Raw genomic sequence first — 14052 nt, forward strand, 5'->3', positions numbered from 1 at the left:
AGGAGTCTGAGGAAATAGAAAACATTATTTCTTCCAACTGCTTCATCTTCACAAGTCATATTATGCTTAAGTTTCCTCACTTTTAAATAAAAGTTACAGTTTCAAATATCACTATTACACTCTAGATATTTAAGATGACTTATTCTTAGGTCATACATGCTATATATAGTATTTAAAGGTAAAATATAATTCTACAACTTACTTTCAAATGGTTCAGTGAAAAATATGTGTGTATATTTTATATATAATTACATGTATTTATTATATATATACACACACACAAACATAGAGCAAATCAGCAAAATGTTAACTTTTGGATCTAGTAGGCAACTGGATTCTAGTAATTTGTACTATTCTCATTTTATGTACATTTCAATTTCTTCATAATAAAGAGTTGGAGAAAATTAGAGTATCTGCTAAAAATCTGTGCTCATGATTATTAACACAGTAAGTTAAACTTTCCAGTTTTCTTCAAACATCATCATCAGAACATTGAACTATTTATCCAAATCAGTTATAAGTAAGCACACTTAAAAAAAATCACTAAGTTGCTAACATATGGGAAGATGTAAACAGTATTCTCCCCCTGCCTTACAATATAATTACCATCCAGGCAGGGAATACACAGTGCATCAAACCTAGGGGACTTAGTGAGAATCAGACAGGGTGAGCAGGCAGGGGCTCTAACCACTTGTCTGTTGACTATGTGCCTTTTGTAAGTTATAACTTTTCAGGTCACCCATGTTTGTCTGACTTGTGCCCTCCTCTCCATCCCTTCCAGCATTGTAATGATTCAGGCCCTCACTAGTTCTTACCTGTATTATTTCAGTAGCTTCATAACTGATCCCCACGCTTCCAACCTAGACACCTTCAAATCTGTACTGAACAGAGCTGCTTTAACAGTAATCCATCTAGATTATGGAATTCTCCACCTCTGGAAGCACATGACAATGTCCAATACTCTTAAAGATGGCATATTTTAAGCTACTCCAAGATCTAGCCCCAACCTCCTCTTTTTTCTATTTCCCATCCAATCTCCTGCTATTAATTCTAGGCTCCTCCCAACTACACCCTCCCTCATCTCCATTATATTAAGTGATCAAATATGAAATATCCAATTTCAAATCAAAAGTTTAGTTTGTTATATCTCAAACAAGAAGCAGTACAATTAATCAAAGTATATGTCTAAATTATTGACACAATTTTGCCATCTTAACTGTAGCTTGTTTATACCAGCTGCGAAGAAGCCTGGACAGCGAGTGGCAAGACAATCGCAAAAGGGTTTTTCCACACTTGTTGAGAACTGAATATTTTTCCTTGCAAGAAGTGGTCCAAAGCCCGGAAGAAGTGGTAGTCAGTTGGCGTGAGGTCTGGTGAATACAGTAGATCAGTGGTCCCCAACCTTTTTGGCACCAGGAATCAGTTTCATGAAGGACAATCTTTCTACAGACTGGGGGGTGGGAGGAATAGTTTGGGATGATTCAAGCTCGCTATTTTTATTGTGCAAACCTCTCTGCAAATGACAATCTGTATTTGCAGTCGCTCCCCAGAACTGACATCACTGCCTTAGCTCCACCTCAGATCATCAGGCATTAGGTTCTCACAAGGAATGCACAACCTAGATTCCCCGCGCATGCAGTTTACATTAGGGTTCGCGCTCCTATGAGAATCCAGTGCCGCTGCTGATCTGATAGGAGGTGGAGATAATGCAATGCAAGAAATGGGGAGGGGCTGTAAATACAGAAGAAGCTTCGCTCACTAGCCCACCACTCACCTCCTAGTTCCTAATAGGCTACGAATGGGTACCGGTCCACAGCCTGTGGGCTAGGGACCACAGCAGTAGGTGACAGAGAGTTTCCAAGTCCAGCATCTGTAGTTTGAGCAGCCTTCTTTGTGTGACATGTGATGGAGCACTGCCTTGCAAGATGATTGGCCTGTCTCTATTGACCAATCTCAGCTGCTTAATTGCAAGCATCCTCATCATTTCCTCCAATTGGGTGCAGTAGACATCCACTGCTGTAATCAACTGACCAAGTTTTATGAAGCTGTCGTGGATAATATCAGCACTGGACCACCAAACACACCATTAGCTTTTTTGGATGAATATTCGGTTTTGGACTCTGTTTCAGCACTTCAGCTTTATCCAACCATTGTGCCAAACACTTGTGATTGTCAAAAAGAATCCATTTTTCGTTACACTTCACCTTTATGTCATGACAGCAAAGGCAGGTTCAAGATGATTACTCTTCTGATTTCTCTTCTGACACTCACTTAATTCATGTCATACCCATCTATCCAATTTCTTTACCTTGCTAACTTGTTTCAAATGGTCCAATGTCGTTGGAATAGTAACATCAAACCTTACTGCTAATTCACATGTAGGTTGAGATGAATTCACTTCCACTACAGCTTTCAGCTCACCATTATCCACCTTGGTCTCAGGTCACCCACCTGGCTCATTTTCAATATTAAAATCACCCAAATAGAACTTCTCAAACCATCAACATGCTGTGTATTCATTAGCGACATTCTTCCCAAACACTTCATTGATATCTCGAGCTGTCTGTGCTGCACTGTTTCTAGGACAGAACTCATATTTGGAAATAACACAGATTTTTTACTTATACATGGTTTCACAAAAATTGCTCTAAAAAAACAATGTGAAAGACAATCACAAGCCAAACCATGTTTTTGAAAGAATGAGGATGTACCTTCACAATAAAAATAAAACAAGAAATGTCAAAGTGAAATGTCACAAATGTCAACTGTCTAACTTACTACTTAAGGAAATTGGATATTTCATATTTAATAACCTAATATTTCTTTTCTCCATGCCTTTGCTCTTGCTGTTTCCTCTGAAAGGAATTTTATCATTTCCTGGATCATTTCTACCCACTTTGTTTAAGCCTCAAATTAAGAAGTTAATCCTGTAGACTGGTGGCTGCCAGGGGGTAGGGAAGGGTAGGTGGGAAGCAACTGTTTAATGGGTACGGGGTTTACTTCTGGGGTGATGAAAATGTTTTAGAACTAGACAGAGATGGTGGCTATATAACACTGTGAATGTACTAAATGCCACTGAAAATGATTGATTTTATGTTACATCAATCTCCTACCAGTTTTAAAAGAAAAGCAGCAGCTTACCTTGCAAAAAAACAAAAAATAAAAACCTCACTGACTTCCCCATTCCTCAGCCCCAGACTGAATCAGTATCTTGTACACTCCTCTATCACAGCACTTACTACTTTACATTGCCTGCTCATAGAGCTCCCCCTCAAAACTATGAGCCTCTTCTTATCTTCCTCATCTTCTCATCCTCCAGTGCCTAGCCCAGGCCATCAAAAGATTTTCTTTTTTCATAATTGTAAAATGGAGACACCACTTATCTCCCTTGAGGCAAGAGGTAGAGTAGATGATCTTTTGCAGATCTAAAAGCCTATGAGAGCTTGTATTAACTGGAAAAGAAAAGATCAGGAAGACTGCTGTTCGTCTGGTAATAAAGGACAAGAGAGTGACCTTTGATGAGATTTTTCATTTAGTAATAAGAACATTTATTAACTATATGAGAAGCACTGTGCTAATAAACAATCTCTTAATATACCTTATATCATTTAATGTTCACAACTGCTCTATGAAGTATAGTTACTAAACCTATTTTCCAATGAAGAAATGAATATATTTAATAACTTGCCTAAAGTTACAAAGCTGGTTACCAGGAGCGGCAAGACTCAAAGCCAAGTTGCCCAGGCTGCAGAGCTTGAGCCTGTAGCATCAACATGTGACCCTTCCCCTTCATACTGCTCCAGGTATGGTTTGTAGAGCTCTGAATGGGACATTCTTTGGCCCACAATTTGCCTTTTTAAGGCTGAGAAAGCACTTCATTTTCTTCATTTACCTACTTACCCACTGCCATGAATGCTATTTATATTTCATAAAGTGTTTTAAAATATAAAATGTTACTTTAAAAAATATAACAGTCAAAAAATAGAAATGAATCATAAAAAAGATTTCTCATGAAAAAACTTCTCACATGTAAATCAGCAAGTGTTTGCAGGCTATTCTTGTCCACAGTTGAAAAGATTAGAGTGTGCTGGCTTCACTGGAACCATACCCTCAAGGCTTCCCACTGGAGACTCATTGTCAAAGTACCCCAACCTCCGCTAAGTAGGCACCTGCTGAGAAAAACCATGAAATAACAAAAACATGCTGTATATGTATGTTTTCTCTCCCCCCCTCAACAATCTCTCTAATAAAGAGAAAATGTCATAATCTGGTAAGAAGAAAATTAAGCAAGAGTCACTGAGATTAAAAAATATACATATTTGTGCATCTGAAAATTACCTCAGTGAAAATCTTACCACAGAGGTAATGTCATAACCTGACAACACATCAATAAGGTCAATATTAAAAACATGTCAGCTCCCCAAAAAGCACACACCCTTTTAGACATACATACAAACACACTCAACCCTCCAGACAGTAGGCCAAAAAGATTTAAGTTCTATTGGATTCACAAGACTTATTGCACCTATACACCCTCCTTTATATCTAATGCTAAAACAAAGGATGACAGGATAACATACAAGGTAAGCATACACACACAAAAGCAAAACGGCAGAAGAGGCAATATGACAGTATTAATATCAAACAATGTAGAATTCATGGCAAAAGTTAAATGAAAAAATTAAAGGTTTTTATATCAATAGTTGTACTCTACAATGAAGACAAAATAGCCAAGAACCTTAATGTATAAATTATCAAAAATTAAATACATAAAACAAAAACTGTTTGAAATATAAGGGAAGGTGACAGAAACACAACTATAGGGAGAGACATGCAATAGTAGTCTAAAAGCTACAACTGGCCAATAGTAAAACTAAGGACGTATAAAGCTGTTACAGATCAATATGAACAAGACAGGAAAAAAACAGTCAAAGAGCATGAACACACAATTCCTAAAACAAATGAAAGTATCCAATAAGCAGGGAACTATGTTCACACTCTGTAGAAATCAAAAACATGGATTAAAGCAATATTTTTTTCTATCAGGTTGACAAATATGTTTTAATAACAGTATCCATTATTGAAAGGGTTCCTATATACCACTGGAAGGAACACAAATTGAGACTTCCCATAAAAGGCCTTCTTTCCCCCTAAATACCCCTCTCCCCATTTTTTTTGTATGTGGCTTAAGGTACAAATCCCATAGCTTTAAATTTGAAATTATGTACATTCACAATGGTAAGGACATAGGTTTCAGAGCCAGGCTACCTAGCTTTCCACTCACTACCATGCTACCTTAGACAGGTAGATTATTTAACTTCCATGTGAAATGATGGCAATAGTACTCACTTCTTAGAGTTGCTATGAGGAGCAAGTTAACATAAAGCACTTACAATAATGCCTGGCACTTATATACTCAAGAAATAGCTATTGGCCCATGGAATTCTTATAAGCAATTTCTTTCTAAGTAATTCATTAGCATTTACTGAGTACTATTAATGGAACATTTGTATCTGCTCAAATCATTTCAAATTACCTATAATTTTAAGTACAAAGTTTATTAGGATGAAATATTCAAAAAATTGTACATGTCATCACTGTAGTATCACGGTAATTAAATGCTAACTGAATAAGGGGTACTATGGAATCTTTAAAAAGGAGCATAACCAGTGGTTTATGGCATAGTGAATGACATTACGGGTGACTTGTTTTATTCTTTACCTTCAACTATATTTTGTTTTTTACAATGAATGTGTATGATTTTTATGGGACAGCCATTTATCCTAACTGGCTGAATTATACATCTATTTTTTCTCAAGGACACTTGCCTGGTCTGATTCAGTTATAGACAGTCCCCGACTTACAATGGTTTGACTTAGGATTTTCCGACCTTACAATAGTGCAAAAGCTATACACTTTCAGAAGAAACTATAACATACTTCAAGCACCCATTCTGTTTTTCACTTTCAGTACAGTGTTCAATAAGTTACATGAGGTATTCAACACTTTATCATAAAATAGGCTTTGTGTTAGATGATTTTGCCCAAGTATAGGCTAACATAAGTGTTCTGAGCACATTTATGGTAGGCTAGGCTAAAGCTATGATGTTCTCTAGGCTAGATGTCTTAAATGCATTTCCATTTACAATATTTTCAAATTAAGATGAGTTTATGAAGATATAACCCCATCATAAGTCACGGAACATCTGTATATAAATACAACTCATCACATCCCATCTTTGCCAGAGCCTTTTAGTCACTCAACCGCATTAGTTCATCTTCTGCACGGCATTTTGGAGACTATACTATTTGAAAATAAATTAGTCAATGTCAACAATATTTAGTATTTTAAAAAATAAAACAAAGTCAAAGACAAAACTGTTTTGTGACTACAAATAATCCAATTTATTTTTGCAGTTTGGTGCTATATTTTTAAGCCTAGAAGAGACTATATTTTGTAACTATATATATTTTTTTCTATATTTCTCTATATATTTTCTATATTTTCTAACTATATAAAAGCCATACAAACCTTTTAATTGTTTTCTGATTCAGGAAAATAAGACCATACGAGTATAATATCCTATTGTTCTGTTTCCAATTACAGGAAGTGCATTTCAACCATCCATTGTTAGTAAAATTCCTACAAAAATCAATTAGACTTCTCTCACACAAATAAGCTCATGCAAGTAGAAATTTCAACAATTTGATATATTCCTTAGGTGTCAGGATAAAAAATGTTTGCATAACTCCAACAGGACAGCAAAAGTTTTCATATGATAGGGATGAAACAGAATACATCAGTTATAATGTTCAAGTCTATTATTCTTAGATCTAGCTTTCTTTACCAGGAATACAACTCTAAGTTAAACAGGGCTGATAAAAATAAAATTTTGTTGGCTATTAGCTAATTAGATAGAAGGAGGGAAAAGAGGAAGGATGAACTTGGTCACTCACTAACAGGATGATTTCTGAAGATGAAACTTTAATGACTCTAGTCAGGGAGCTCTCTAAACAATGATTTAAACTTGTCAAGACCATAATATGCCGAAATAAAAAAAATAAAAAAAACTTGTCAAGAAATTCAAAATTTTAATGCAAGGTTAAAAAGAAAATGGAAGGAAGTAAGGGAAGGGAAGGAAGGAAGAAAACCTTCCCTGACTGTAACCCCCAAACTACAGCCCTGTAACTCCTTACTTTTGCTGAAATTCTTATTTGAGGATTAATCTATGTCTCATTTGCACCATCCCCTACCATGAAACCAGAGTTAGTTTCCAAATCTGATGCTTCTTCATTGGGCTCTATAAGTTCATAGCTCCACACACTACTGCATTTGCTGTTCTTTTGCCTGGAAAGCCATTCAAATTGTCTTTCTGGCCCAAGCTCAAGTTCCTCCTTTCAGCCTTTTCCTGACTTCATCCTACACATCTGTGCTACCACAGCAATTTACACAGACCTTTATTATGACTCTTAATATACAGTATTGTTATTTTTTTTTGTTTAACTCTTAAAATTTTTGAAGGCTGTTACTAGATCTTTCTAATTACAGTATAGAACATATGCTAAACACAATAGTATCACAAAAGTAAATACAATAATATCTGATGAACCACCCAGGTACAACTACTAACTCATGACCAATCCCCCACTCACTAAGCCCGTTCACCCACCTACTATTTTGAAGCAAGTCCTAGACTTCATATCATTTCATCTGTAAATGCAGCTCTAAATATTTCTTCGACGGTTACTCTTTACAAACATAACCATATTTAAAATTTTTAAATAATAATTCCATATCATCAAGTATCCAGCCACTATTTACATTTCAATTGTCTTATAAACGTTTTATTTTTTACAACTATTTAATCAGGATCTAAATAAAGTATGTCATTGCAATTGGCTAATATGTCTCTTAATCTCCTAAATCTCTTGGAATCTCTAGGTTTCTCCTCTACCTCTTTCTTTTTCTTAAAATTTGTTTTTGAAGAAACTAGGTCATTTGTTCTATTGAGTTTCCCACAATCAGAATTTTGCTGATTATATCCTCATGTTTCTTTGTTCCCTATACTCTCTATACAATGGTAGTTGTATCTAAGGAGCTATTCTTTTGGCAAGACAACTTATAGGCAGTATTGAGTATTTCCACCAGGAGATAAATTATGTCTGCTGCTTTCTTTTTGAGACATTAGTAGCCTCTGATGATCACTGTATAGATTCCAGGGTCATTAATTCATTAGGAGCTTAAAATATCTTTTATAAAAGAGGAACTTCCTCTTATCAACTATTTGGTTAACTTGAGATACAGTTCACATAGGAAAAGCACAATAAATGTTCTATTTTTTCCCTTTATTTTCCAGATCTTAAAAGAATATCATCAGTTCCCTAGCATTATCCAAAAGTGATGAGTTTTTATGTTTTTTGGTCATTATTATGAACTCATGGATTTAAATATATCAATCCACTTCAGTTGTTATCCTTACTCATGTTCAAATTGTCCCATCATTGGCCAAGTGGGAGCCTCTTCAAGTTGGCTCCAGAGTCCTTATCTTTAATAACCTCCTTGCATTCTAGCAGAACAGGGGATTTCTAAGTCTACTCATGACTTGGAATGATCCATTTCTCAAAGAGAACCTAATTATTAACCCATTCTTGAGCCTAACTTATGTGTTCCATAAATATTTTCCAAACTAAATAAGGCAACTGCTGAGCAAGGTCCACTTCCTGAGCCAATTATTTTCCATTTGAACAATGTGTATGATGCACAATAAAGATATACAATCATTATATCACCCTTATTAAAAGAAGTAATTAAAATCCTTAGCTACTCATCACTTAAGTTGCTGGATTCATTATGTCTTTTGACAACTCTACTTTGGCATTACAATAAAATTCAGCAATTCAAATCAGCATGAGGATCTAGGTAAACCTGCTGCTGGGTTGGGGTTGAAATTCAAAAGTATAAAAACAGGCTTCTTTGTTGTAATTCTCCTTCAAGAACCACAGGAAATACAGTGCTGGGATAATCATAGGAAGTTGTCTAAATAAAGCTTTAATTAAGGTAAGCATTTTTAATTAAAGGTTGGAATCTTTAATGACAATGAGTAAAGAGTGCTGAGTTAGGTATCATAAGTTTAAACTAAACATAACAATTTGTGACCTTAATTATTCACATTACCCAAAAGTCACTGTTATGATAACAACATTAACATATTTTCAAACTCACCCAAATCCCTGAGTAGGAAACACAAAGCCCTCATTTTCAAAATCACAACTAAAACAAAAATCACGTTTAATCCTTTATACTTTCCAAACATCTCAAACTAATGTTCTTAGTGGGAACCAAAAGAAATTTTTTGAAGATGGGTTCCTATGTTTGTAACTCTAAATTCTTTTAGAAATACTCCAGTATTTTTTCAGAGTGATGAGGCATCAACAAGATGCTTTAGAACTTTATTTGCTGATTTATAAAATTCACTGCCTCATTTTAGGATTAGCCTAGAGAAGAAGCAGCAAAAATAATCATTGCAGAACCTTCCAGGTCAGAGATCACTTTTACAATCAAGTATTTACTCTGTTACAAATGTTGAACATAAGTACAATTTAAAGTGAGACCCCCTTCCAAAATGTCTATTTACAATATTTGTTTACCACACTTCTGCTAGTTATGGAATTATAACCCTTTAATTTTAATTACTCAGATTTCCTAACATGTCTATGCTCACTGTACATATAAATGTACATATAATTGACTAGATCTGATATAGCATTTACAGTCATTTAATTATCCCTTTCAGAAATGTGAAGCTTCAATTTAGTAATTAAAAAATAAATATAACAAAAATAATCTTAGTTTGTGATTAATAGATGCAGCTACCTCGAGATTTGACTAGTAAAGGACAAACCCTCAAATGTATTTTGCCCACAATTTATAATGGTGAACTACATTTACTTATATATGTATAAACATATCCCCATTTAGTGAACCTTAAACTCACTGACTTATAATAATGGTACTATTCAGAATATTTAAAATTACCTTTCTTCTGCACATAAACTGCACATAATTATAATTTAGCGTGTTAAGGTAACATGCTGTATTTCATGACATAAAATATTTGCATACCTCACTCTGTTGCTAACGTGTCTCCTTCAGATAATAAGCTCAAATAAATATACAAAGATAACTATTTCTGAAATAAACATTTTTAAATTTTATCTCAAGTCAAAGTTGTGCAGAGCAAATTATGACTGTTTCCATGATAATTAAATGAATGCTTTAATAATAAAAAGCATTTTTCCCATGGATTTACGAACCCATGGCTGTACACACGGCTGGTACATGGGTTTACGAACCCATGGAAAAAGGCAGGGAAAAAAATAAAGCAAGGTGTGTATTACACCAGAATAAATACCACATGCATCAAAGACTTAAATGTAGAAAAAAAAAGAAAAGAAACAAAAAAAGTAGAAGAAACTAGAAAGATTTTGTTTGTTTGTTTAATACTGCAGACTGGAAAGAACAAGACATAAAGACAAAAGTCACAAAATAAGAGGTTATAAATTCAATTGCATAAAAATTACTTTCTGCATAGCAAATGCCACCACAAAAAAACTCAAGACAAATAACAAATTGAGAAATAATATCAGTTATTAATATTAAAAGGTCTAATTTCTGTGACAAAAAGTACATTCAAATAAATAGGGAAAAATCAACAACTCTATAGGAAAACGGAAAGGATAAACTGTTCACAAAAAAGAACATACAAAGGGCTGGTAATATATGGAAAGATGCTCAACTTCATTCATAATAAGAGAAATACAAATCTAAAGTACCCTTAGATATCATATTTTAGCTACCAGGCAATAGCAAAGATCAAAAAATTTGAACAAACTTTTAATAAAAGCATGGAAAACATTTCTCATAGATTGATTGCATGATGCATAAAGGGAAATTTGACAACATTCTTCAAAAATACAAATGCACATAAGCTTTAACCCAGCAATTCCACTTTAGGAATTGATCCTACAGGTACATACACACATATACTTGAAATATACACAAGCTTATTCAACACAGCATTGTATATTATAGCAAAAGATTTGAATGGATAAGCTCTGAATAGGCTCAGATATTTACAGTAAAAAAACAAAACAAAAGCCAACACCCAAGATACGAAATAGGGAGTACAGTGGGCTACCATTTATGTAAAGGATGAATACTGGTATTCATATTTGCTTGTATATGCTACGGCTTAAGCTCTCTCTGGAGGGAAATGCAAGCAACTAATAACACCAGCGCCCTCTGAGGAGATGGGGCAGGGTGGCTGAAGGAGACAGACATTTCGTGGTCAATATCTGTGTTGCTTTCAAATATAAAACCATGTGCTATATTATCTATTCAAAAGTAAATAAAACTTAACTGTTTTTAAGGAAAAAAAAGAGACTCAACCATACACCATGTACATATCAGGGATTATGACTGAAAAGCAGAAGGAATCTATTTCTCCTGTACATTTTTTTTTCTATCAGTGTTTAGTTTGGTTAGTCATCATACTCTTTTATTTTCTATCAGTGTTTGGTTTGATTAGTCACCATACTCTTTTACTTTAAAATCTTACAAAATTTATTGTAATCTTAAAAATCTTAAAAATTTATTATAATATTTAACACTGAAAGATGTTCATTTTTCTACAGCAATGAGTTTAATACCATATACTTCTCTTTATTTTTATGCTGTTATTTAAGAAGAATCGCAGAATGCTCAACTTATAGAGTGCTAAAAATTTAAGCTCAGAGCAATGCACTTCATATTCCAAATGTATAAAATGCAAACTCGCTCTCTGATAATACCAATAAAAACTAAATATTCTCCATTTCTAGAAGAGAAAACAGGATAAAGTTAAGGTATATGACTCTCCAAGGAGGATGTAAATCAAATCCTTGGTGTAGATCAAACAAAACCAGGGAAAATATAGCTAATAAACCTAAGAAAGTATATCTTCAATAAAGCGGAAATCACAACCTGCATTACAAAGAAGTTGAATCTTAACTGTAGTGACCTACAATATCACTAAATGACATTTCCACCAATATTTTTTTTAAAAGTGAAACAAATTAATCTCTCCTTTCTAAGAGCTTGTAAAACAACTTCATGTTTTATTAAACATCATCTAAGATCAGCATGTCATCTGAATCTATTCTTTTTTTCAATGGGAATTTAAAAGTCTAGTTCCTCCACAATTTCCTTTAAGTACAAGTAAAACAATCCTAGAAAAAAATCTGGTGGAGAGGAAGGCACAATTCTGAATCAACTCAAAAGCAGAAGCAGATTGATTAATATTCTCATAAAAGGCATATAATCCTTTGGTAAAATCTGTGTAAAATTATAAAGGTCCATTTAATTATCCCAACTAGGTAACAGGGGAGTTTGAGCATTACACCTCCTATACATATTTGTCTCCTCAAGACTTATTTTAACAGCACTTATTTTAATACCATAGAATTTTTATGACATCGCCATTCTTCTAGCCTGCCAATTTATCTAAATCACAACATCTGCGGTCAGGCTGTTTCTCAAGATTTCTGTACTCCTGCCAAGTAAAGGGAGGCCCAGACTACTCCTTCGCGTGCACACTGAGGCCGGGCTGCAGATCAGCACCAAAGGGCTGCCCCGCACGGATCTGCCCCACAGGTGAGTTTGCAAGGCCCAACATCACCACCATCCCGACTCCACGATCTCTAGGGTCACCACCCTTGGGGGGCTTTGTCTCTACAACTACGCCAATTCCTCTGCTCACTCAGAAATCAAACTTCCCCAGTGACAGCGACAGAGGCCAGCACGCGCGTCCACCGGCTGGCAGGGCTCCACTCTCTGAGTCTCAGACCCAAGGAAGGTCCGGAGTCCAGGTGGGGCGGCGCCGGAGGCACAGCCTTGCCCACCTGGACTACCTGGCGCGAATCCCCGGCCCCGGGGACGCAGGGCCCCCCGCCTCGGCCCCCGCGGAGCCGGGTTCCAGCGCCGGGAGAGGACGGGGACAAGGCGGCCAAGGGGGACCGGCCGGGCGGAGGGATAACCCAGGACGCCGGGGTTAGAAGCGGGCGATAAACCCGCGCACGGGGGTTTCTCAGCAGCGCGGGGAGCGGGAGGAGGGCTGGGCAGGGGCCGTGGAGGCGCGGGTGCGGAGGCGGGGAGGGTCCCCAAGGTCTCTGGGCTGGCGCGGCGCCCCGTCCTGAGAGAGAAGTTGCCAGGCCCGCGGGAGCAGGACGGGCTGAGAGCCAGCGCAGGCAGGCGACGCGCGGGCTGGGCAGCCGCGGAGGCTGCGTGGCTCGCGCGAGCGGAGCGCGGGGACGCCGGGCACTCGCGCGGGCCGCGGGACTCACCGCGCTGGCGGCGGCGGCGCCGGCGGCGGCCGACGTAGGGCCGGGCGCGTCCTGCCTCCTCAGGCGCGACTTGAGGCTCTTCATGGCCAACTCTCTGCAGCCGCGCTCCCAGCTGGAGCGGCGCGCCTGCGCTGCGCGCGAACCCTGAAGTCGCGGGCTGAGAGCGCGGAGGAGGCGGCGGCGGAGGCGGCGCGGCGCTACCGGCCCCACCTGCCACCTGGGGGCCCTGGCGGAGGACGGCTCCGGGCCTGCGGCTGGGCCCCCTTCTGCAGCCAATCGGCCGGCCGCCCTGACGGGGGTGGACTAGCCCCGGCCAATCGGAATCCGGGAATGGGGAGGGACTTCCCTTTTAAACTTAATAGCACCCTTCCTCCCCCTGCTGTGGGAAAAGTTTGGGAAGTTTACCCGGGGAAGCGGCGGGGGTGGGTGGCCAGGGGCGTGGGGAGGCGCGAGGGGCTGGTTCCAGGCCAGCGGTGCCCGCCCACCTGGATGGTGGAGCCTGAGGTCTAGAGAAAGCGCAGGATGCAGACTACCTAGCCAGCTTTCATCTTCCCGGACTCCACTCCCCTCCTTTTCCCACCCACGTGCTCTTTACCACGGAGTTTCCTTCCTTCCATCCGGCCCCAGAAATGACTCTTGGTTGTCAGCGCACACGCCGGCCTTCAGGAGCAAC

At 38.0% G+C, this 14052-nt stretch overlaps 1 protein-coding gene across 1 annotated transcript in view; it reads right to left on the reverse strand.

Moving 5' to 3' along the window:
- The window catches only part of UACA (uveal autoantigen with coiled-coil domains and ankyrin repeats), a 96885-nt gene extending 83224 nt beyond the window's left edge, over window positions 1-13661 (reverse strand). The window contains exon 1 of the mRNA XM_012768314.3: window positions 13380-13661. Within this exon, the coding sequence (XP_012623768.1) occupies window positions 13380-13463 (84 nt within the window). The 5' untranslated portion in view covers window positions 13464-13661. The remainder of the gene's footprint in view (window positions 1-13379) is intronic.
- Between the last annotated feature and the right edge of the window lie 391 nt (window positions 13662-14052).

The sequence above is a fragment of the Microcebus murinus genome, chromosome 6 (genome assembly GCF_040939455.1).
Source record: "Microcebus murinus isolate Inina chromosome 6, M.murinus_Inina_mat1.0, whole genome shotgun sequence".
Taxonomy (NCBI): Eukaryota; Metazoa; Chordata; class Mammalia; order Primates; family Cheirogaleidae; genus Microcebus; species Microcebus murinus.